The 26,472-nt window shown below is 34.4% G+C and overlaps 2 protein-coding genes across 3 annotated transcripts; one reads left to right on the top strand and one right to left on the bottom strand.

The window, feature by feature from the left end:
- Positions 1-1,280: 1,280 nt before the first annotated feature.
- Positions 1,281-2,102, bottom strand: anapc13 (anaphase promoting complex subunit 13). Of its 2 annotated transcripts, none has more exons than NM_001302785.1 (3): positions 2,047-2,102; positions 1,827-1,976; positions 1,281-1,568 (listed from the first exon to the last, which is right to left on the bottom strand). In NM_001302785.1, the coding sequence occupies exons 2-3, from the start codon at positions 1,923-1,925 to the stop codon at positions 1,443-1,445; spliced, it is 225 nt and encodes a 74-aa protein (NP_001289714.1). In that variant the 5' UTR covers positions 1,926-1,976; positions 2,047-2,102; the 3' UTR covers positions 1,281-1,442. The 2 variants fall into 2 exon arrangements, with proteins under 2 accessions (NP_001289714.1, NP_001289715.1); NM_001302786.1 differs by having other exon boundaries at positions 1,827-1,931.
- A 798-nt stretch (positions 2,103-2,900) lies between these two features.
- Positions 2,901-6,729, top strand: sc5d (sterol-C5-desaturase). Its single transcript, NM_001004630.1, is given in 5 exon segments — positions 2,901-2,944; positions 3,853-4,070; positions 4,155-4,287; positions 4,593-4,693; positions 6,004-6,729. Coding segments are annotated over 4 exon segments (903 nt in total). The 5' UTR covers positions 2,901-2,944; positions 3,853-3,860; the 3' UTR covers positions 6,463-6,729.
- Positions 6,730-26,472: the final 19,743 nt, after the last annotated feature.

The following is a 26,472-nucleotide window of genomic DNA, read 5'->3' as shown; positions in this document are numbered from 1 at the left end:
ACCTGCTCCTTGAATGCACTTTTGTTATCATTTTTTGTTGTTGGTGGTGCAACATAAATCTGTAGTGTAATACAGTTTCAGTCTTGATTTAATTTGTCTGCAAAATGGATTGTTGTAAAAAGACCTTCATTAAGATTTGATATTTTTAATCTGAAAAGCTGTTAGTAAATCTAGTTTTTGGTTCTATTCCCTCAAACCTCCACTCATCTGCCCGAGGAGCCACCTAGCTGAACATCTTTCTGTAATACCAGGAAAGTATTATCATACAGTATATGTTGACTATGACTGATAGTATGTTCACATTTAGCCATGGCTCAAATATATTTGTGATAACAAATGGAGAATTTCAGTGTCACCTCTGAACATAAAATAAAACTTAGCCTGAAAAAAAAATAATAAACGAGTCACTTATTCCATTCTTTATGGCATTTAATTATTAGCTATTTCATGCTTTCTGATTTTTTATTTCCAGTAATGAATCCCTTTTCTTGCATTTTAGTGTAGTAAAATCCCAATTAACTAGCACAACTGTGTTCATAACTGTATTCAATAAGCCAGCATTTCTAATACAACTGCAGTTTTAGGTTTTTGGATGTATTTGATTATTTTCAGTTGCCAAAATACCATTGTGTGCCTCAAAATTATTGATTTTTCTTTTATGTCTAAATCTTTAGGATAGTATGCAACAACATTCTGTAAAGATACTTTATGATACGCATACTCTAAATACATCTAACCACATTTTTTGATTACTAATGTTCATTGCTAAGCACTTTATTTAAACAAATTTAAAGGCGTTTCTCTCTCAGTATTTAGATTTTTTTTTAACCGTCAGATTTGGTATTTTCAATAGTTGCATATCAGTATTTTGTACTGTCCAAACAAACTATACATGAACAGAAGGCTTAATTATTCAGCTTTCCCGTGATGTATAAATCTCAATATATACAAAATAAAATGACACTTATGGTCTGTTTTGTTCTACTGGGTAGCACAGTTGCACTAGAAATTATATATATATATAATATTTTCTTCTCAGAATTCCACTAAAAAGTTTAAATGAAATATTTTGTAACATTATAGGTCTAATTAATATCACGTTTAATCTATTTATAACATCCAAATAAAATTATACTTCAAACAAGGTTTTACTGACCCTCAGCTTTAGAACTACAACACGGAAGCCAACTTGTGAAGAAGTCTTGTGTAATTTAGCTCATATGAAACCCTATGTCAACGATAATTTTATCAACTAGCACACAAACTAACTGATACTGCACTTAAAATGTGTATCATTTTATTAAATAATTTATATCAAAACGATGAAACACCAATACAATAATACATGAGTCAGTTATTTTATAAATCTTGGATCCGGGACCCAAATTGCAGACAAACACACGGTGAAGAATCAGTCAGAGAGGATAAGAGAAGCTTCTGATCTAAGTGCCGACATTTGGGGTGTTTTCATGCAAACTCTGCAGGGCGAGATCTGACCACTTCATCTCTTGCTCTTTGACGGACTCTGTCGACCCACCATTGTCCTGCTCAGCTTCAGGAAGTTCACTCTGTCAGGAGAAAAAAACAAAATTGTCCAATGGGCTTCTACGCAATTTAAACACAGTAACGTTAAAGATATGCTCAAATAGTTTAGGGATTCTTGTGTGGAAATGTAACGTAAATGATGACAAACTATTTTTAAAACTGTATTTGATGTGCATAACGTTATCTCACTGTACACTGCCTTTCATTTATGTTCATTTTACCTTGGGCGTGCGCAAATCGAACTGCACACATCAAAACTCTACATTTATACTATTTCTTACCAGTGGGATCGTCACATCCTCGTATGGCAGTCTGTCCTCTCTCCAGGCATCATCTGTTAGATCAAGAACTCGTCCGTCTCTCTGCACTTCACTGTCCATGATTCGCTTACACGGCAACACACAGTCGACAGATCAAACGACGCAGAAACGCTGTACAGTAAGTTATGTTATGTTTGTTATTACGAAAGCTCCAAAATCATCTGTGTAAGTTCATACAAACCTGTGTAGTCTAGTTCCCAGCGCTGCCGTTTGTTGTTATGTCGCTTTCTGATGACGACATATCCTATGCATCAGACCTTTTCTGGCATATAAATATCTGGACAACTGTATACTTATTATATTTCTATGTTGTCAGCTATTTTTCGCATTAAACATAGTCGCATTAAATATGGCAAAGCAATGACAATGCACGTTTTTATTAATAATTTGTAAATATAATTTTTTTCTTTTTTTGGAAATATGTTCACTAACGTATAAACGAGAGAATCGTTTATATGTTTTCAGTCAAAAGATGCTTATTAATTACAGATTTGTGTACTTTAAATGCATATTTGAAATATATATTTGAGCAGATGAAAATCGATGCACTTTATAATGTGTGTGTGTGTGTGTATATATATATACACACATAAATATACTAATATATAGTATACTAATAAATATACTAATACACATATATTGTAACCATTGTAAAGACATGTAACGTTATACATGCTATACATTCAAACAATATCACCGTTTTGTAAATGTGTAAAACATATTTACAAGTATTTTTCTTCAGTATACAGAATGCATGTAAAAGCCATGCGCGGAGGTCGGGCAAGTAAAAACGACAATTACGTCAAGACGTCAAAAAATCGCCGAATCGTTACAAGCGGTTGAGTCGAGCTGTTCGAAACAACCGATACACGAAGGGTAGATGTACTAACCGCTCAACTAACGCCATGACCAGATCTCGAATCTGACCAATGAGCTGTGAGCAATCGAGCTCGCGCTGTAAGGAAGTGAGCCGCTATTGGCTGCATTCGACTGTGCTACTGCAGTGACAACAGAGGGTCAGAGGGTTTTTACTTCAGCTGTTTTTCCTCGCTGTTGTGTCTTCAAAAGCACCTTTACAGGTAAGCTGACTGTTACCTGCAATTACAGTATTAGCTTTGACTATTTGTAATCAGAAATCACAGGCTGTGCATTCTTTCTTGATCCTCTTTTGTTTATATTGTCTTAAAAGTACAAAGTTACAGTTTACAATGCTGGGGAAGGTGCAATTGCATGTACCTAAGTTAGTATTCTCCGTGTTTTTCTTTACCAGTATTTTGCTTAGATTATTACAGTACTGTTCACATGATTTTCTCTTCACTCACATTTTATGTCAAGACATTATTTTATCCACATGTCAGTTTTGAGACTTTTTTGTATTTTGTCATGCAGTGTTATTTGTTCAGTTAACAGTTAAAGAAAACATCCAAAATATTTTTGCCGTTTGTCCTTTGTCACACTTTATTTATTTGTGCCTGTAAATTTAATCTTCAATACATATTTGTAAAGACTTTTCTCAAAGGGATTTTTTTCTTGTATTCAGCTAAATATCTCCACTTCAGCAGCACTTATAATATATAGACCTTTACAGTTCTGTCTGTACTCTAAAGAAGTTTTAAAGAGTGACAGGTTAAGCAGATTACCAGATAATTTACCAGATTCCAAACATTTTATTGTACAAAAAACGTAAAAAGTATTTTATGGCATTTTGCAGTGTTTTCTGAAATATGGAGCGATAAAAAGAGATCTTCAAATCCCTCCGTAAAAATATGTAAAAAATGTAACATCTTTTGAAGCTCTCTTCTTTTAATGTTCATATTTTTGTAATAGAAGTGTATGCATATTTAATTACAAATATTTTTTATTCATACCTTAATCAGTCAAGTGGAAAAGTATGGTGATAATTATTACTGGCTGCTTTTTTTTAACTCTATTCATTCACCTGCCGTGTCCTGCCTCAGTAATACTTCTGTTCTATCTGTCCTCTTAGGGTGAAAGATGGACCTTGTGCTGAACGTTGCAGATCATTACTTCTTTACTCCATATGTATATCCATCATCATGGCCAGAAGACAATCCTCTGCGCCAAATCATCGGTCTGATGGTGGTCACCAACCTGGGTGCTGCAATTTTATACCTGGGCCTGGGTGCTTTGAGCTACTTTTTTGTTTTCGACCACAAATTAAAAGACCACCCTCAATTTTTGGAGGTTTGTTAGCAGTATAGTTTAGAATCAGGAGTAAAGTGATTATATTATATAATATATTATTTATATTGTTGTTTTTATTAACAGAATCAGGTGCAACGTGAAATAAAGTATGCTTTGTGGTCTCTGCCCTGGATCAGCATACCCACAGTAGCACTGTTCTTCGCAGAGGTCAGAGGATACAGCAAGCTCTATGACAGAGTCGATGATTCTCCTCTTGGTAAGAGATTAGGACTGTGTTCATGAACACTTATCAAAGTTTGTGCTTAGAAAGGATAACTTGAAGGAACCGCTTGCTTTATAAAGGAAGTCATAGTTATTATTTTACATGTTTGGTTCTTTTATAAAGAGAAAGCTGTCTAGAAACCAATAACTTTAATATTAAAACAAAACTGGACGCATTAAAAATGATTGAATGTGAAATGCCTAATATTAGAAAATGCCAGTCTATCAGATGTGCTCTGGATAAATGTGTTACTGTGGGCACACCAATCTCATCCTATTTGTGCTTTTTTTTTGTTCCAGGTTGGTCAGGGCTGATTTTCAGCATGGTCTCTTTCCTGTTTTTCACTGACATGTGCATTTACTGGATTCACAGGTTCCTTCACCACAAGTTGATATATAAGGTATGTGTTATTTATGTCAATGCAGTGCAGTTCAAATATAAGTAAAGACAATGCCTGCATTATTCCTGACATGCTTTTTCAAAATGTTTACAGAATGAATGCAATATAATTTGAAGTTTTAAACCTTTAGACCAACCATTTATCTGAAATTTGTGCAAGCACATAAATTAAAGGTGCATAGGAATCTTTGAACAGTGCTAAAATCTAAAAAAAAAAAAATTAAATTGCATGAATAATAAAACAAAAAGAAACTTCTTACACAATGAGTACATATTAAAAGAAAAGACTAAAATAAACTATAATATATAAATTATTTTATTGTAGTAAATTTTGTAATGTTTTATTTTAAAACTGCAGTTCTTTATTGTTACTTATTTGCTACTATAAAAATATTTTTTGCATTATACTTTTAAATGAATCATTCTTCAATTTAGTTATTTTAGTGCTCCTGGCATTTTATAAGTTGAGTGTTAGGTTTAGTCATTTTAATACCTCAACTTAATATAACAATTTAAGTTCAAACCCAAGTAGTGAATGCTTTTGAATTCACTAGTATTCACTTGATTAATTTGGTAAAATTGTGTGTTTTCTATATATAATAAAATAATTTATTTTTTTATACAAATTTAGCATCCATACAATACGTACATACAGTAATAAAAGTCTTCAACTTGCCTGACTCAAAATACAATCTGCGTGTTAAGTGTGACGTCACACATAGCGGCTTCAGGGTCCGAGTGCTCTATCAAACTGTATGGGGAGACTCAACAAATGGTAATAATAAACGTTTACAAAGCACTGTAATACTTTTGAAAATCCCAATCCCAATATATATAGATCCATGGCTACTATCTGTTGGCCAGAAAGTGATACACTTTTTATAAATTGTTCAAATATTGGTATCTGTAATGCAGCAAGACTGTTGTGTTCACCATAATTTAATGGAAAATTCACTTTGATGTGTGATATGACTAAAAAGTGATCATCATAAAAGAATACTTTCTCAATTTAAATGTGCAGTGGTTTGGATCAGGAAACAGTATTCAAGACTTCATGATTTAACAAGCAGAAATGCTTTCATTTACCAATAAAATTCTTCTTCGCTCTGTACTGTGTAAAAGCTGTTCTTCAATATTTCAATAGATAAAATATCATTTAAATTATATCTAAAAGTAGTATATAATAAAGTTTATATATATATATATATATATATATATATATATATATATATATATATATATATATATATATATATATATATATATTTAATATAATAATATTTAGTTTAACATGTTTGTTTTTCTTTCCAGTATTTCCACAAACCACATCACGTTTGGAAGATTCCCACACCATTCGCCAGCCATGCTTTCCACCCTGTGGACGGATTTCTTCAAGGCCTGCCGTACCACATCTACCCCTTCTTCTTCCCTCTGCACAAGGTTCTGTACTTAATCCTGTACGTGTTTGTCAACATATGGACCATCTCCATCCACGATGGGGACTATCGTGTACCCAACATGATGGAGGAGATCATCAATGGCTCCGCTCACCACACTGACCACCACCTCTTCTTTGACTACAACTACGGCCAGTACTTCACCCTGTGGGACCGTATTGGAGGATCCTACCGCTACCCTTCAGCCTTGATGGGCAAAGGGCCACACGACCAAATTAAAAAACTGATGGCAGAAGGGAAACTGATCACAAACAGCTCAAAGGGCCACACTAACAATAATCAAAAAAATGGTATTCACGTCAAGAAAGAGTAGGTAGGCAGGTTTCAAGGTAGGACTTTTGATCTTAAAGGGATAATTCACCCAAAAATGGAGATTTGCTTGTTTATTCACTCTAAGGCCATCAACGATGCGGGTGTCTTTAACTCCTCAGTAGAACAATAACAATTATTTTTAGCAGAAAATGAATACCAGTTTCTCCTGATGATAATACATTAAGGTCTTACACTCTAATACACTAACTGCGCATAAACGATGTGGGGTGCGTACACTAAAATCCACTCCAATAATAAAATTTAATTAGAAAAAATAAAAAAAACATGGACTGATGCTCTTTAAAATTCGTTTGATTCGATTTTTTTTAAGGTTGAAATCTGAGACCACTTGGATGTGCACTAGGGCTGTGTGAGTAATTTAAATCGAATTGCAATCACAAGTTAAATCACAAGAGGATGAGACATGAAATATATATGTATTATTTAATTTCCCCTATCCAGAGCAAATGCATGACTGCCGTCTGTGTGTGACAGTCCTACTAGTTAATTGAGTGAGCACACTTTGATTCTGCCCAATCAGAATTGCGCAAGCGAACTATGCAGAACGCCCACAATAAAAATAAAAAAAAATCTATCAAATGGGAAAGCTCGGACAAGTGGGATGATAGTGTCTGCCACTTCAGAAGCATTGACAGATAATTTAATATCAAAGACGTCTGTAATATGGGAATATTTTGTTTCAATTACCAAAACAGGTCATTTGTAAGAGCTGTTGTAGAATTTTTGCCGTGGCACAAGGAAATACAACAACCAGCCTCTACAAAAACACCACAAATGGCCATATGTCACCTGAAAGTATTACAAGTGGCACTCAATTTAGTAGCAAGCAAAAACAGCAAAAGTACAATTTCAGAGTTGCTTGTGAATGTTACACCAGGAGATAACTAATGCCATAACTCGCTACTAAAAATTTATACAAATTAATTTCTAAATATTGAAAAAAATTATTTTGATTAAAAAAGTTGGAGTTAGTTAATAACTTTTCTGTTTCTTTTTTTAATGAACACTCACTGCATTTTAGCAGTAAAAAGCTATGATACAGAATATTGAGCTGAAGCTTGACTACAAAATACAAATTAAATAGAAATCGCAATATCTGTAAAAAAAAAAATAGCAGTAAGATTTTTTCCCCAAATCGCACAGCCCTAATGTGCACAATCGCAAAAACCTTTGCAATTTTCACATTTGTATGGGAGGTGATATGCACTTTTTTGCATATGTCTGTTTCTGAATCAATACACCCATTTAAGAAATGATCAAATATACATATACAGCATAACAGTTTCAATAAAACTTAATAAAAAGAGCCTCCTGAACATTATTTCCAACAAAATGGCTTACTATAATTCTCAAAGGGTGGCTCAGTGGTCGCCTCACAGTAAGAAGGTCGCTGATTCAAGTCCTGGCTGGGTCAGTTGGCATTTCTGTGTGGAGTTTGTATGTTCTCCTCGTGTATTCACGTGGGTTTCCCCCACAGTACAAATACATGCGGGTATAGTGAATTGAATTAATTAAATTGGCCGTTGTGAATGGGTGTGATCTTGCCCAGTACTGGGTTGCAGCTCGAAAGGCATCCACTGTGTAAAACATATGCTGGATAACTTTGTGGTTCATTCTGCTGTGGTGACCACTGATGAGTAAAGGGACTAAGCCAAAGAAAAAATGAACGAATCCTCAACCTTAGTGAACAATCCTGATCGTGTTCACTACTGTCCGGTTTGTGTTCGTTCTCAGTCGACAAGACTGACTTCACAGATTGCACACACACATAAACATAATATTACTTTTTAATATGTAGCAAGATAAGATAAACACAAATGTGTAGCCTAGTCCTCCTTATGTGCAATAAACAAACAAAACAAGGCCTTGTGCATGTTTTTGTCCATTAATATGCCATTGTTCTTCAGGAAGCTCACACTCTCTTTTTACCATGGAATGTAGTCAAAGATAACACTGGTGTAAATAATTAGTTTATTGGACAGACCAATTGCTCCAACTCTTAATATATCATCAGGAGCCAGTGGTATTTTTTTGTTTAGCCTGTATTTTATTTATTTACTTTCAGAAAGTTCCTTGCTGTTGACTCACATTTTATGAATCATCCAGGACAACAGGTTCAACCGCATGACTTAATTCTATTGAAGAAAAATGTAATTCCGGATGGCCTGAGGTAGAGTAAATTAGCAGCACTATTCAATTGTTGTGTGAACTTTCTCTTTATAAATGTCGCTATTCATAAGAGACAATATACTTAGCACTGAAATGACCCCGTTCTGCATAAAATTGTCAAAAGGAAGCAATATCAAAATGTGTCTATCTTTGCCAAATAGAAACATTTGCTATGGATACGCCTCTTGGTATTCAAGCCTTTGTGTAACTTAATATGAATTACTTAAATTAACAGGCTTCTATCAAGCAAGCGTCTATAATTTCGCTGTCATAGACATTCAAAGAATGTATGAGGATTGACAGAACTATCCCTTCAAATGAACTCACTTGACCTCTCTATTAGCACTGACTCCGTAGCTCTGTTCATCTATAAACTGATCAAAGGTTCAAAGAGCAGGTGAAGGGTTTTTACTGATCTACAGTTGTCTTGTTTTAAAAGAGATTCTATGGTTTGCTTTTGATATGATATGCACGTTCTTTCCAAATAAATTTACCTCCATATTTCACTGCTGGTGTAATATCGTGATTGGCAATCCGAGGTTATGCCAGGTTATGTAATCAAGAACTCTATTCTTTAGACTGACAGACGCCATATTGCTCGAGTTACAGGAATGTTAATGATGGACTTTGTATATTTGAACCCACTGACATTTTATTGTCCTTTGTAGCGTAGCAACAGCTGATCATGTGCTCCATCATGGCAAACACAAGAGGGCGCTGTTGCATCACACATAATTCACTGGATGTTTGTGATTAAGAAGAACAACCCAAAGCATTGAAAAGGACAGCAACTGGCAGAATTTTTGTTTTCATCACATTTACATCACAAAAGGGCAGATTTTATTGCTTGTTAATAAGGTGTGGGGTGGAATAATCATACAACTTTATTAGCGCAAAACAAACAAACTCAAATTAACCATATTTGTTCTTCATTATTTAAATGAGGAGAGAAACCTCTAGGCAATGCATTGTTAGGCAAATCTAATTCATGCTCCTGTTTAAAAAAAGTCCTGGAAAGCTAATTAGTGTCTATGGCAACCGTTTATGATTTTTATGACTAATGCATCGCTACAAAGGTTACAACAAGAGATTAGCATTCAAACTTAATGTTACTGCCGTTGTATCACTTGTTGGAGATGCTTGCAAACTTTAGGATGCGTTGAAAGGGTAAGCAGTTATTTTGTGCTCAAGTCTGGAGGAAATGTAGATTTCTGTTGCAGTCACATCTAAGAAAAGTTACTTTACAGGAGACAAATAAGGATCTATTTAGAATAATAGTTGAATTTTGAGGCTTCATCGAGTAATATTTTTCAGGTTGTATGATGTGAATATGCTCATTTGTTTAGTTCTTTTTAAAGTACACAATCAACATGGACAGATTGAACATGAATGAAAAATCAGTTTGCAATCGAAAAAAACAAACCACATCACTTTTTTCTCCCTGAATTGCATCATAATACAGAAGTAAAATTACTTTGAATTAATGCAGACTTTGATGTTAACTAAAGGACCTTTATTATAGAACAAGTATGGAATAATATCAGATTTAATTTTTGTGTCTACAATTTGAAACTTTTTTTTTTTTTTTGCTATGCAACAGATGTCTTAATTTATGACATTTGTTAAAGGGTACCTATAATGAAAATCAACTTTTGGACAGAACTGTGTGTTGTTAGTGTGTCCACCGTCATATTGGAGTGATATAAACTAATATTAAAATTTCCTGTCGTTAAAAAAGGGTCCAAATCCCTTCCATTTTGAGGCCCAACACCACGTGACGAATGAGTGTGGTTTTCCCCACCCACCGAATTGATTGACAATCGTGTATTAACATGTTTCCATAGTAATGTGTATAATCATATCAACAAGACAGAACGTGCACAAAGCAACTGAGAGTAAAAGATCTGTTCAGTTAACTGTGATCATCTGCAGAATGAGTTTTACAAGTTTAAAACATTTTTAAAACAGTGCATGTTTGTAATAAAGACAGTAAAATCACTATGGAATTCATCACCACAGCTGCATAGTGTTGGTACAATGACTAAAGAAGACGCCCACAAACTTATACACTACTCTGACATTGGGTGTGACTCATCGTTGCAGAAAGGCTTGAATTAACTCCACAATAAATATATATCAAATAACAGTTGGGAAAGGTCTTACTGTAGTAAGGGAGATCTGCTTCTTTCTTGTCTGTCACTGTGCTGTTTATCTACATGAAGGCTATGACTCACACATGGGAATAGTAGGCGCAGGCAACAAAAACAGCTATGATGTCTTAACAGCTCAAATTTCCCAGAATTAAAAATGTATAATAAATAATCGGATTGGTATTTTGAGCTGAAACTTTACAGACACATTCTGAAGACAAAAAAGACAATTATTAAATCTTGAAAAAAGGGGTAAAATAGGTGCCCTTGAAGTTTTGTTGTGTGCAGATTTATTTTCTGTTACATTTTTTATTTTATTTATATATATATATATATATACATATATATATATATATATATATATATATATATATATATATATATATATATATATATATATAGGTTAATTAGGTTAACTAGGCAGGTTAGGGTAATTAGTCAAGTTATTTTATAACGATGGTTTATCCTGTAGACTATCAAAAAATATATAGCTTATCAGAGCTAATAATATTGACCTTAAAACGTTTATTTAAAACTGCTTTTATTCTAGCCGAAATAAAAAAATAACTTGCTCGAGAAGAAAAAATATTATCAGACATACTGTGAAAATTTTCTTGCTCTGTTAACATAATTTGGGAAATATTTAAAAAAGAAAAACAAATTCAACGGGGGCTAATAATTCACTTTAACCGTATATATATATATATATATATATATATATATATATATATATATATATATATATATATATATATATATATATATATATATATATATATATATATAGTCTATAAAACAATAGCAGAGTTCAGACCACAGCCATTTGGATACAGAACAATTACATCAGTTAATACTATATGAAAAACCATAATACATATGCTTTCAAATAAAAAGGGCTTGTGAATTTAAAGCAGCAGATGACCTTTACTTGAAGTTAAATACTCTTTTCAAAGATAATATATGGAAAATGGATATCTGTGAACAGCTGATTATACCTTCAGAAAAATGGTGGTAACTATTTACAGAGGCTAGCAATCAGCGTAGTAGGCTGTAATAAAAACCCAAAATGTACTTTATTTTATATTATACTCATGTGAGGGTGGCTGTAACTGTACAGTTTACATGACATATTACTCGCATACTGTACGTGCACCGCTGTAATTTTGTTAAGCTTAAGTATACTTTTTATGCATATGCTAGCCTTTTAAAGTATACTGTTTGACAAATTGAGTTTCATTCAGAAAGGCTTTTCTCTTTACACTTGAGAATGACCGCTTCGAAGGGATTAGGGCAGGGATGAGCCCTTCTGAATGGAACACAGTGTGTGACACCAATCAACTTCTCTCTGCAAAGGATCATGGGGGTCTAAAGTGTCTATTCTTTTAAAGTGGCCTGTTTTGAGCACTTTGGTTTGGAACAACACTTCAAGTTGGCAGATTAGAATGCATCTTTGTAAACATAACAAAAAGTTCCACAAACATGCACATTGCCTTTGAGGGCGCTGTTCCTCATCTTTGTTTTCAGTTTGTTATGTTTTGCCTTCTTTAAAGGTACAGTGTGCATGACTTATTTTTATTCCACTACACTGATGTAGATAGCCTTGTAAATACTCCAAGAATAGCAGTAAGTGACATTGATATAAACTCTAAGCACAGTGACGAATTCTGTCATCAGATGCACTCATCTTTGAAGTATCTCGTCTACCAAATGGTCTATTTTTCCAGTGCTCTCTTCGCAAAACATAACATAAATCAGAAGCAGTTCATATGTGTCCTTTTAGTTTGCTTTGCACAGGCTTAGAATAGGCAAACTGTTATCATTTGCTAATGAGTGTGAACACAAATAAATCTTTACATTTGTATTTAGCATCGTCATTCTTGGTGTGTAAGTCTTAGGGCGTGTTTACACTAGGTATAGTTGCCTTGAACCGTGCCGAAGCACACTTGACCATCTCTCCTCTCCCCCGACGGTCTGCACTCAACACTGCGTTTTGCCTTCCGAACAGGAGCATGCTTCCCTCATCGATGATGTGACTGTTCAGTTTAACAGAAGAGAAGTGCTCTCGCTCAGCACAGTGGAAATTGCTTATATCTTTTTGTATCATTTTTAGTCGTTTGGGATGCAGTTACATAGTCATATATATTTAACTGAATAGATCCACAACTTTTGATTCTCATAAATGATTATAAAAGTGCTGCACATATTAAGAGGTTTGCTGAAGGTGCAGCTGATGTGCAGCGAGGCGATCGTGTTCATTGAAAGTAAGAATGATTAATAAATCTATATGAAACAGTCCCTTAAATGTGACATTGTGTCTTCAGTTTCACGCTCAGGTGTGCTTTGTACTCACACTGCAAGTGTACCGTGCCAAAGCCCAACCGAACCGCGCTCTGGCACACCTCTTCCTACTGGGCCAGGGCCTAAAATGGAGGCGTGTTTAAGCACATCGTTGGCACATTACTGTATTGAAGAAATGAAATAGACTGCGCCACTGACCAAGTAAAAGCAGGTCTAAAGTCCAGTGCAGTGCGCGTTAGTTATGCGCCTATGTGGGTTCAAATGCTTTATATTTTGGATTGGAAAAGTTTGGATTTGTCCACCTGTTGAGTTTTGGAGACGTATGCATCACCATATGGGGCATACGAATAGGACGTGTGTTTGGATAGAATTTTTGAGCACACTTTGTTATTATTGATAATTTATTAATTTGCTGGGAATTAGAACTGAATTTGGAAATAGTTTTAAATCACATCTTTGAACTCAAAAATAAATATGTAGGCTAATGGATGTCTTCCTTATCCACGAAAGTAAAGAGAAAAAGTAATGTGAAGAGAAAGTAAAGAGGCCAAATGGAGGAGGCTTGTTCTCTATCCTTGCACTGCAAATGGTCTGTTAAACTGTTTTCTCTCTAGTGAAGCGTTCAGTTTTCCACTTACAAAGTCCGTCATGTAAATAGCAAATGTGCCATGGCGTCATGCAACTGACTCTTAAAGGGAATAGGAGATGAGACTCTGATTAGTTTATAGCACATTATGTTTGAAACAACCATAACTCATTAAGAGAAGAAGCATAATCCTGTTAGACCATGCGCTTGGCACAAAGCATATTTTTCCACCATTAAAATAGCAAAAGTGTATTCAAACACGCCCTTAATGCTTTTGCTTTGACTTTGCAGCTAGGTTGTTAAAATAGTCCTTACTCATTATTTATTCATCCTTAAGTGATAACAAAGCTTTTATGAGTTTCTTTCTTTTGTTGAACATAAAATAAAATATTTTGAGGAAAGCTGAAAACCTGTAACTATTGACTTCCATTGAAAAACCAAACGCTATTGAAGTCAATGGTTACAGGTTTCCATATATCCAAAATATCCTCTTTTCTGTTCAACAGAAGAATGAACATCAAAGAGGTTTTAGAACAAGTGAAAGATGTGTAAATGATGACAGGAATTTTGGTTTTGGCTGAACTGTCTCTTTAAGTGTGAGTGGGTGTATTAGTTTGTGAGTCCCTCAGCAATATTCAGCATCTTTTCTAATAACAAAAACATAACTTTATCTGCCCCAAGAAGACTATCAGTTAAAAACGAATTAATTTTTAGTCATGGGACAACTTTAACAAGATGATTTGTGTGTGTGTGCGTGTGTGTGTGTGTGTGTGTGTGTGTGTGTGTGTGTGTGTGTGTGTGTGTGTGTGTGTGTGTGTGTGTGTGTGTGTGTGTGTGTGTGTGTGTGTGTGTGTCTGTTTAAATTGGAAGAGAGAGCTAATCATATTTTCCTGTTCTTTAATATATTTACATATTTTGTCAGTGTTCTTAGGTTTTGTTTTTTGCTTTTTGCTTAGGTTTTGTTTTTTATTCAAAACAACTAAAATCAGGTGATCAAGTAATATGAACTAAAAATAAAATAGAACTACTTAGCCTTTCCTGCACACTTTAGAATGTGCATCAACCAATCAGAATAAAGCATTCTACACACCTTTATAGTGAAATGCAAAGTATTTATTTATTGTAGTAATTATAGATTATTTCGCAAGTCAGTCTATTTGATCTTCTCAGTATCTGAAATTGTGTTGATTTGGCGTCACAGTGTGCATCCGGCTCTAGTGTGTGTCTATGCAGTGTGTGTGTGTGTGTGTGTGTTTTAGGCAGTGAGCGAGTTTATGAACCCAATCACTGAACTTGAAAATGGTCTTTTATTTCATGCTGGGTGAAATGGCTTTATTATACGGTGGATGTGCATGCAGGCGTGGGATGGCGGGTGACTCATTTGTATCCTGGCTGCTAACTGAGGTATAGGAACACATCATTTCAAAGTTCACACTGTGGGCACCACCACGAGCACTATTGCTTTGTGCACAACAATGCCAAGTTTTCTTACCCATTATTATGATGGCGAGGAACCCGAAGAGGAAATTAATCATTACATTTCTGTCTACCTGGAACAGTGTCCACCCTTTATTTGAATGGGTATCATTGCACGCTGAACGAAGATTGCTGTAGTGCAGCTGCGGCCACTATCTTTCAATTACAGCGCAGGCCGATGCTCATTCTGTTGGTTTTCTAATGATATCTCCAGGCTGTTTATAAACGTCCCTTCCACAGAATGTATTTCCACACAAATTAATAAGACCAAGGAACACCTTTAGGAAATCTTTTCATTTCAAAAGAGATCCCCTCAAAACCCAAACCCCCCTTTTTTTGGATGTTGTATGTTGGTTGATGCTGATTTGTTTTTTGTTTGTCTTTTGAGTGGGAAGAATCTAGCTTGAGGTTTTATTTTTATTTTACTATTGTCTTGTGTATCCATTTTATTCTACATATATATTAATTTAATTGAAAATAAATTAAAATAAATAAATGTTCGAAGCATTTATATATTAAAATATATAGTGGAGATAACATTGACAAAATGACCCACAAAAAGAACATACCGTTTTTCTTGAACGTAACTGATACTTGTTAAACAATTATTACTAATTAAATGAAAAAGAAATGTTCAGTTTGACTTACTGAACATTAAATACCACCAGAGTACAATTACATACACTACCTGACAAATGTCTTGTCGCCTATCCAAATTTTAGAAACAGCAAATAATAACTTGACTTCTAGTTGATCTGATTTGGTATTAGAAGTGGCTTATTTAAAAGGAAAAGACCTCTAGATTACACCTATTTTACCAAAATAAAGAATAATCATGTCCTGATTTTTAATTATTTAATTAGGTCAGTAAGGTTTGACTCTGCTTAGACTACAGTCTTGTCACTTAACAAAAATTATGTTCAATATAGAATATAAAGTCAAGGTGCAATGGAAAAATAATTAATATTGAGTAGGACTCCCATGAGCTTGCAGAATTGCATCCAAACTCAAATAACTTATCAGTAAAGTTGTCTTTAATGCTTCCTCCTCCATTTTACCCAGACTTGCTCAATAATGTTCATATCTGGTGATTGGGCTGGCCAATCCTGGAGCTTCTTAACCTCCTTTGCTTTCAGGAGCTTAGGTGAAGGCTGAAGTATGAGAAGGAGCTATCCTGCTGAGGAATTTGCCCTCTCCTTTGGTTTGTAATGTAATGAGCAGCACAAATGTCTTACTACCTCAGGCAGTTGATGTTGCCATCCACTCTGCAGATCTCTCGCACACCCCCACACTGAATGTAACCCCAGACCATGATTTTTCCTTTACCAAATGCAGTAGATGCAGTAGATCTTCTGCAGTATTTGTGATGATTGGGATGCAGTTCAACAAATGATTCGTCTGAAAAATCTACCAGTTTTCTAAATAATCAACTAGAAGTCAAGTTATTATTTGTTGCACTTAAAACTGGGATCGAGGGCAAGACTTATCAGGTAGTTTACACAAAATAAATAGGTCTACATATATATTTCACTTATATAGTTAATACATTAACAAAACCTTATGTTGTAATCCAGATTAAAAAAGTAAAGCGCAGGCTCTGTTGCTTTTTTTTTTTTTTTTTTGATATGTTGAATATTAATGCAACAAAACATTTTAGGACCATGAACATTAAATAATATAATAATGATAATAATCAAAAAGGGAAAAGTTTATGAACATATTCAGCCAGTCTTTATATCTTGTTACCTTAGCTAAATTAAATTGAAAAACATCCATCTTAAGGGGGTTTATTATGGCTCTTTTTACAAGATGTAAAAAAGTCTCAGGTGTCTGCAAAATGCTTAACTCCATATGATTAAATCCTGCTCCAGATTATTTTGAGTGGAAACTAAAATATGTAGTTTTGAGCTGATTTTACTCTGCCCCCTTTTTAGAAAGTTGGCGTTAGAGATGCCAATTTAAAGTATACTGTAGGTTTGGTTTTGATTATCATGTCTATTGAGCTTATGTGACACTGCAGTTCTTCATCAACAGAAAAGTGTAATATCTGCATGCAATCTGAAACCTTCTCAGTTTTAACTGTAAAATTGACAAACTTTCTTGCCGGAATACTCTGCAAAATTGCCAGATTTAACTGATATACTGTTTTCAACGCATGCACATCTAAAGCACATGCAGAAAGCCAGCTGTCAAATGTGGCACATTGTGTGAGAATTAAACTAAAGTTCTGTTTTATTGTGTATAACACATCAGATCAAATAAAAAAGCACACAGCGTTGCAACACAGGCTCATTCTGAAAACATAGCCCTATATACATTTCTGAATTATGTAGCCAGAAGTATGTATGGCTGCATTTTGTTTTTAAAATGATCACTATGGGGCGATATGATGCCGTTCCTTTTTTCGCTTCCCAGCTGACCGTTTACTTCTGTACAGACAACTTTCCCACTGTTACCAGTTTGTCCAGTAGCTCACCATGTACATGGACTTGAGATGCAAAGAGGAGTTGACCAGTGAAGAACAGTTTCAGGTAAGACAAAAACAAAGGCCTAAAAATAAACAATTAAATAACAGGGTGAGAATGTGGTAAAATCTGAAAACATGGTAAAAATCAGATGGGGGCCTTTTTTTTCTGTATTGCTTTTTAAATTGGTCGGTCGGGTTTAGGGAGGTGGATGGGTTCCGGTTAATCAGTGCTCCTGAAAACACTATTGATTAGGTTTAGCAAAGAAGGAGGAGGTTGAGTCAGTCAGTCAGTCATACAGTAAGTCATTTCGTCAGTCAATAGTGGCCTCTGGTGGATTTAAATGAGAACAGCAGATGCGAATGGCACTCGCGAGAGAACTTTGGGATCTAAAAAAGCATAATAGAGCGACCTCTGGTATATTTGTGAAAACAAAAACTGGAAAAAAAATGTAGCTCCTAGGACATATTTGGTGCTCTCCAGAAATGTATATAGAGGTACATTTTCATAAAGAGCTTTGCAGAGTCCACATAATCACAGTCAGATATGTCTGTGGATGTAAACAACTGGGTAAGAAATAATATATTTTTGTTAATATTAGATCTGTGTATTAAAATGAACACAGCATAATGTACACCATCTGTGGCTGTCTGTGCTGTCAATTTGAATCAAACTGCAGAAGAAAAACTGAAAACCACTCACTGCTCTTTCTTGACTAAAGAACATTAGTAGATTATTAAAAAAACAAGTTTCTGCCTGACTGCAGTAATTATTACTAAGTTATGTTTATAAGGCAGATCATCAGCAGCTGTAGGCAGGGCTTGTAATGTCACAGTAGGGGGAGTCTGTGTCTCATGACCCAGGACAGAAGCTACAGTGCTCAGCATATTTGTGTACACCCCATTTTGAAAATGATTATTTGTATCCATTTCTCAGTGAATATAGGTAATGTATATTTTTGTGTATTTAAACAGAACAGATTTATTAAACAGATATATTTATTAAAATAATATTTGAGTCCCCAAACATATTTAGAAATTGAAAGATGATACAATTAAATTCAAGCAAAATATTGCAAAAAAAAAATAAACTAATAAATAATAATAATAAACTTAATTACAACCTACAAATTGATTTTTTTCTTCTTATTTCTTTGCTTGTCTTTTGCTTCTTTTTTCTCTTTTTTAAATTTGTATTGCATATTTTTCTATAACAAAAATTTGGGTGTACTAGTTTCTGGAGAGTTATCGTAAGTTAATTTGTTAGATAAGTTCCAGATTTAGATTCAGTACTGACTAATCTAATGTATATGCACAAATATAATATTGTATAGTTTCCTATTAAAAATGAATTTAAAATAAAGATTTGTGAGAGGTGTACTTACATATGCACATGACAAGCTTAAAGCATATAAGAACTTGCCTAAACCAGCTCATGACCAGTTAAGAACCATTTCACCTAAATATATTACTTTGATAAGCCTCATTGTAAACAAAGAATTCCAAGAGAAATATAGATAAAAGCTTTGTGTTATTAATCATATATTGTTTTTATCAGTGTCATTACATTAACCTGTTAGCCAGCACTCTCTTTTGAGTTATTTACACCTACCTAACTTTAAATAGTAACAGTTCTTCATCCCAGTGAGCTACAAACATAAATTAGGTATCATTGGAAAGAAGACACTTTGAGCTTTATTTAGAATGTGTCATGCTAAAAATATGAAAAGTTTTACATTATGATGTAATAAGAAATAATTATAATATATCTTCCATATACAGACGCAGGAAAGCCTTGGTATGACAGGTGGTGTAAACTAACAAATTACAAATACTCAAATGACTGTAATTAAGTCGTTTTTCTCAGGAATTGTATTTTACTAAGTGCAGAATCTGTACTTTTCTCCACTACTTTCCATCAACGTGCAGTCATTACTTTATTATTTCTTGTCTATGGGGATTAGAAAAATCAGTCATGTGATTCCTGTCCAATCAAATCTCACATAGAAGGTAAATCGCATCATAATGATCTACCTCAAGACATGGGCGAATTATAATTGCTGCAAAGTGTTTGAAAGCATTAAAAGTGTCCAAGGAGATGTTTAAAATCTTTACATACAGTGACCCAGAGACTGTTTAGATGTATGTCACTTATGAGATGACATGCGTTGTTTACTTAATATTGGCCGAAATGGCCTTAAACACAAAGCAGGCAAAAGACGTCAACATGATATTTTCAGTACTTTTTCCACCACTGTGTATGACCTTATGTAATGACTTCGAAAAAATATGCCTTAAAAGTTTTATGAATTTATATTTCGAATTTGATGTAGATAGCATGCAACAGCAACAGTTAATAATTTGGAGTACGGTAACAGTTCATGTATCTTTGGAAAGAATACATTTTAGGCTTCACTATCTATCATCTAAAGCAGGGGTGCTCAATCCTGTTCCTGGAGATCTACCTTCCTGCAGATTTGTTGCTACCCATATCAAACACACCTGAACCAATTAATTAGGACCTGAACACCACTTGATAATTACAGGCAGGTGTGTTTGAAATGGGTAGCAACTGAAATCTGCAGGAAGGTAGATCTCCAGGAACAGGATTGAGCACCCCTGCTCTAAAGTTTATAATGCTCAAGATGAAAAAAAGTTATAGATGCTTACGTAATGTAAAGAAAAATGCACTGTGTAGGAATAGCTTTTAAATTACAGCAGTTGAACTGTATTTCTTCTGGATGACTAAAAAGTAATCAGTATGATGGTGAAAACTGTACATAGTCAAACCACCCTTCATCAATCTTCTACCAAAAACAGAAATAAGGGCAGCATCAATAGCTAAAAATGTGGGAGAGCATTGTTATTATGTGAATATGTGATTGTATTGTATTGCAATATAGAGCAATTAAGTGTTGATGTAAAATCAAAAGTAATTCACAAGTATTTGAAAATAAAAGGATTTAATGACAATAATTCTCTATGGTTACAACCGAATTAGTTACAAATAACTGTATAAAATGAAAATACATGAAATGATAAAATCACATGATATTAATTGTACCCTACTTAAATGTAAAATAAAGTTACCTAAGAAAGAGAAACAGGGGAGGGAGAGACAGAGCAGGAAAAGCGCAGAGCAGAGTTTATCACCTATTTTGTATCTTTCTTGACCATGTGACCAAAGCCCAAATTTTGAGACATTCAAACTGACCAATTATCATGTGACCACATCATAAAACTACCAAAGTCCGGCCCTGATCTTGTCAGTATCTGTCTTTGGAATCTGTATGACCCTTCTTGGTGAATAAAGCATGTTTTGCCACACTGTAAAACCCATCAGTCAAATTCATCAAATGAAATGAGTGTAGTTAACTCAAAATTTACTAAAACTTTATTCCACTTATTTGAAAAGAGTTTTGAACTCAATGTTGAAAGTAATCAGTTAGTTAAATACCTCATTACTTCAACTTAAATGGAGTACGTTGACAGTACTCATTTAGATTTTTTTTTTTTTTTTTGCAATCGGCTTTCTCAAACAGTTTGAGTTGCCTTACCTTATAGGGTTTTACAGTACTCGGATGGTTTGAGTTCTCTTCATTTGTTGGTTTTTACTGTGCTCAGATTGCTTCGTTTAATCAAATGGATTAAGTTCACAGTACTTATTAGGATTCGTTTTTGAACCTAAATGATTTGTTGCAATCATTTTCCCTTACATGGTTTGAGTTACCTTAACTTAACAGAGCAAATAAACAAATGCATACGATAATTTGGCTTTCTACAACTGTAGTAAACATTTTTTTTTATTTCTTAAACAAATACATGAAATTAGTCCTGGAGCTTTACATAAAAGCAATGAAAAGCCACACATCTCCTGGATATATGTGTGAGTTTAATGGCAATATCATGCAAAAAGAAATTTCTGAAACAATTTTTCTGTGACAATGTCTTGTGATTTCCTACCTTTTATTGTTTGGGGAGAAGCAGTCTGATGAACGCATCTTATTGTAAAATAATAGGCCCACATTATGCACACACTGTAACTAAAGCTGTGAGCAGCTCCATAATTCTGAGCTCTTGAATAAAAAGCAATGTATTTGATAACCTTATGTCAACAAGATCTTATCATAAATGATCAAGAAAAAGCGCCGAACATTTCTGTAAATATTGGACTAAAAGCAATCTAGCATTAATTTAACACTTGAAAGGAAATCTAAAGACAATGGTGCCAGATAATGATTACGACCGTCTCTATATGACAAGCGCCGATGGCGTTCATCCCTGAGGATTATGATGGTGTTTGTGTTATTACTGTACACCTAAAAAAGACCGCTTCATTCCCTAGCGGATCATATAAAAAGCTCTTTTAGCTCTGCCTGCTTCATCAGAAATGAAAAGCCCACAGCAAACACCTGAGCTTGTCTATCAGTTCCACTTAGATGAAGAACAATTGCGTTTTTAGCAGTGCTCTTATAATGTGGAGAAATTGGAGATGTCATTTTGAATTTATTATGAGCATCAAACTGAAACGGAATGGCCTTGTTTGGGGGCTTGTTTTGTTTGTTTGCGTTCGCAGTAGTGTACTTTTATTTCCAATTCAGTCGCTGAGCAGCTAATAACAGTAGAAATGAACTGCCATGCTTGTTTATTGCGAGCGCAGGCCTGAACCACTGATAAAGAGGCCAATGTTCAGCATCATCATATCCCTGAGGGCGCGTGCTGCTCGTGGATTCATAATTAAAAGTGCAGATTTGCATTTTGCAAAAAAATGTTTCAAGCATAATTCAGTTAATAGTTCATAATTCTTGGCCTCCCTATAAAAATCAATTGTGTGGTCCATGCTGTGCTAGCCAGACATGAACGGCGAGCCGCTAGACTGATAATTGATTGAATTCACATGAAAGGCAGAGTTATCAGAAAAGAACAGCATTTGCACGTACTTGTGAAAAAGCAGCGCATGTTAGTTTCTTTTGAATGAATATGATGCTACATGTTTGATTAAGCCACTGTTAATATGTTTTGTTCGTTCTGTTGCAGTGAATGGCAAAACTGTTGCAATGAATTCACACCATGGTTATAAAAAGCATGAAGATGATAAGGCATGTTAATTGAGTAAAACTGGAATGTATTATGAACACACTGCATATAAAGTATATAATATAGGTCCCACTTTACATATAAAGTCTCTATTAGTAGTTTCCTCAAGTCTCCATTAGTAAAGCTTTGTTACTGCTTATTTTTTCATTAACATGCATTAAAATGAACAGTAATCATGCAGCATTTATTAAGCATGGTTCAACATTTGCTAATGCTCTATTAAATATAGTTGTGCCTGGTAACATTCATGAAATGTTATTATAAAGTGTTACCATAATGTACAATATAGTTAGTAACATTTTAGTTTAAGTACCAATTTCCACTATTAATAGTGACTTGTTTATTATTAATGTAATGGCTGTTTGTTAGACTACATCCAGATTCCTAATCCTACCCAATACCTAAACCAAATGTCTACCTTATGAACTAATAATAAGCAGCAAACTAGAGCTAAATGTCTTTTTACTGAAGTTTATTTACAGCAATAGCTGCACCTTACAATAAAGTGTGACCATATGTTAAGGTTACTATAGCATGGAATACATTGTTTCAGTACATAATAACTATATTGTTTAGTGACTTTCCAGCTTCATTACAGATACCCAAAGACATTTGTCTTTAAGGAACACTGAATTATTTTGCTGTTACAACAAAACATTAATGGCAATTTACTCCACATTAAAATTCACAAACTAATGAAGTATACTATAAGAAAACACAAAAGTTTAGAATCCATAGTCACCTAAAAGTCTGCACATATAGGAAATAGGTGATCTGTATTTTTTATTACACCTTAAAAAATGTTAATCCAATATTTGAGTTAAAAATATTAAGAGATTTGTTGAGTTATTTTAACCTTAATTGGGTTATTTATTATTAACTCAATCAGTTGGGTCAAATATTTGGTGCTTTGTTGGGTTTTTCTAACCTTTATTATGTTATTTATTTAATAACTCAACCAGTTGGGTTAAAAAATTGGAATTCAACAGTCATCTGATTACACTGGCACAAAACAGCTGTATTGTAGCCTACGAATTGTTGTTCTTGCATTGTAAAGTTTATTTAAGCCATAACGCAATATTGTTGTTGTTTTTGTTAATCAAATTACCTTTCCGTGCCGTGTTTTTATATCTGTTTTACCAGCACTCTTAATTACTGATGATACTGTGTGCTTCGTAGCTGATCTATATTAACCGGATAAAACCCTTAAGTGTCTGGAACTTAAAATGTAATTGAAATGAAGCGTTTTCAATATTTTAAAAAAACTGCATGTAATTTATTCACACAGACATAATATAAAATTAGTAGTAGTAATAAAATTGTAATACCACAATGGGAAAAAATAACATTTTCAATCAAAATAACCTAATACTCCACATAATTTTAACTGAGTACGATATTTGATTATTGTAAGTCAAATCCTTTCTGAGTGATGGTGGATGTCTTGAAAACTAGACCAACATATCTTCCTAGTAAAATCACAATACTAACTCAATAGGATTATCTTATTGCAGTGTGTATAACCTACAAAAGAAGAGGGCATCAGAATAACCTTGATTTATCCTTGAACTGGGCAAAGCAGTGGCACAGGTAGTGCTGCCTCCTCACAGAAAGAAGGTCGCTGGGTCGCTGGTTCGAGCCTCAGCTCAGGCATTTCTGTCTGGAGTTTGCATGTTCTCCCTGCGTTCGCGTGGGTTTCCTCCGGGTGCTCTGGTTTCCATGTGGTACAGGTGAATTGGGTAGTCTAAATTGTCCGTAGTGTATGAGTGTGTGTCTGAATGTGTGTGTGGATGTTTTACCAGAGATGGGTTGCGGCTGGAAGGGCATTGGCTGCGTAAAAACTTGCTGGATAGGTTGGTGGTTCATTCCGCTGTGGCGACCCCGGATTGATAAAGGGACTAAGCCGACAAGAAAATGAATGTATCCTTGAACCAATATAATTTTACGGACTCCTTTCTGCACACTTTAACTGAATCAATAGTCAATGTTCAACATCAAACTTGGTCTAGGTTTGCTTTTATATTATTCATTATCCATTCTTTGACAAATTTGTCAAAATGTTTGAGCGGCTGAAACTGACCCTTATTCCTCAGCGTCTGTATGGGGAATATTTTGGTATTGGGACAATATACTGTATTGTATGCTTTCCATTGTGTTGGAACAGCACCTTCTGTGAGATAGCTATGAATGATGTCACAGACAGGATTGCTGATTTCAATTGCAAACTTTTTGAATATTCTTGGAAGGATCATGTCTGGACTGGGAGATTTGTGGGAAAGAATACTAAGGTAGATTAGGCAAAGATAGATAAGGTAAACTGGTATAAAGCCGCATTCATTATCAATGACGCACAACAAAAAAGCCCCCAAAGATCCCATTCATTTCAATAGCGAGCCAGGGATTTCTGGTTACCGTTGGCATCAGAATGTGGGCATGTGCAGTGACTTGACCAAGTTGAGAAACCTTCAACTGAATGCAAATAAAAGGCAACAAAATGAGCAACAAAGCTGCTGGTAGAATTAAAGGCCAGGAGCAGTTGAAATACCTTGATCACTTTTATCTTTATCAGTACGACATATAATACACATAATAAACAACTCTATATTTTGAAAAGTTGTCAGAGATAATTAAAGATTTATGTTATAGTGGTAATAAACTAAATACATTATAAATATGCAACAAGGCTTACATACTGCATTTACACTGTAAAAACACTGGGTTCCACACAATTGATTTGTGTTGGGACAACATAAGGCAATTAAGTTTACTTATTATATATATTTATTATATTTATATACAGTTGAAGTCAGAAATTGTTAATGCCAGAGATCAAAGGAGTATGGCCAGACTGGTTCAAGCAGATAGAAAAGCAAATATGCTCATTTTTAATTTAAATTTCTGACAGCACTTAGAGGTTTTTGCATCTGAACTCTTCATTTGAATTGGAGTGGTGCAGCTGGGTTTGTGTGGTTCGAAAACCCACCCCCCTGCTGACAAAGTCCAAATTTTGGACCCTATATGAGCTTATTTGTCTCATTTTTGACAGTATGCCATCATAAATTGTGAAAATAACCAATAGAAGAAGACTTTAGGACAAATTTAATAATATGTTAGCATTTAAAAAAAATAAGTTTTTTTTTTATCTTTCATTGTTCAAAATGTTTATTTAAAATTGTAATCTCATTACATTATTAATAAAACTGTAGATAAAACTTAATGCACATTTGTAAATAAATTATTTTTTGTAAACATAAAATTGTATAAGCACAAAGACAAAAATGTAAGAAATATTTTTGTTGCATAAAAAAAGTGTGGTAATGATGACCATCTGTCAAGCTAATCCAGCAAAAATGAGGGTTTAACATGTCATAAAAATGCAGTATTTGAACCGCATAATTAAATAGAAAATGTCTACAGGCCTAAGCTACAGGCCTAAGCTACTAGCGTCACTACTTGTAGCGATGCTACTACCCAACACTGCAGGCTGCGATATTTACGTGCATACTGTATGAATAGATAGTCTATGGAATGAAAAATGCAATGTGGCCATGGCTTACTCTGAACAAATCATTTGAATCACTAAATCGTTAACTGCAGACTCACTCTGTCTGGATCATTTGAATTTTGACAATGTAATGACACCAGTGTAAGTTCTCACAAGAACCAAGCGAATCCAAGTAGCTTAGATTAGACGTCTGCGTGATCCGCATGGGAATTCTGTCTATTTCCTTCAGACAGCTCCGAATCCTG

This window comes from Danio rerio, chromosome 21, assembly GCF_049306965.1.
Source record: "Danio rerio strain Tuebingen ecotype United States chromosome 21, GRCz12tu, whole genome shotgun sequence".
In the NCBI taxonomy this organism is placed as follows: domain Eukaryota; kingdom Metazoa; phylum Chordata; class Actinopteri; order Cypriniformes; family Danionidae; genus Danio; species Danio rerio.
Note: the sequence above shows the minus strand (reverse complement) of the source record. Positions and strands in the feature narration are given on the sequence as shown.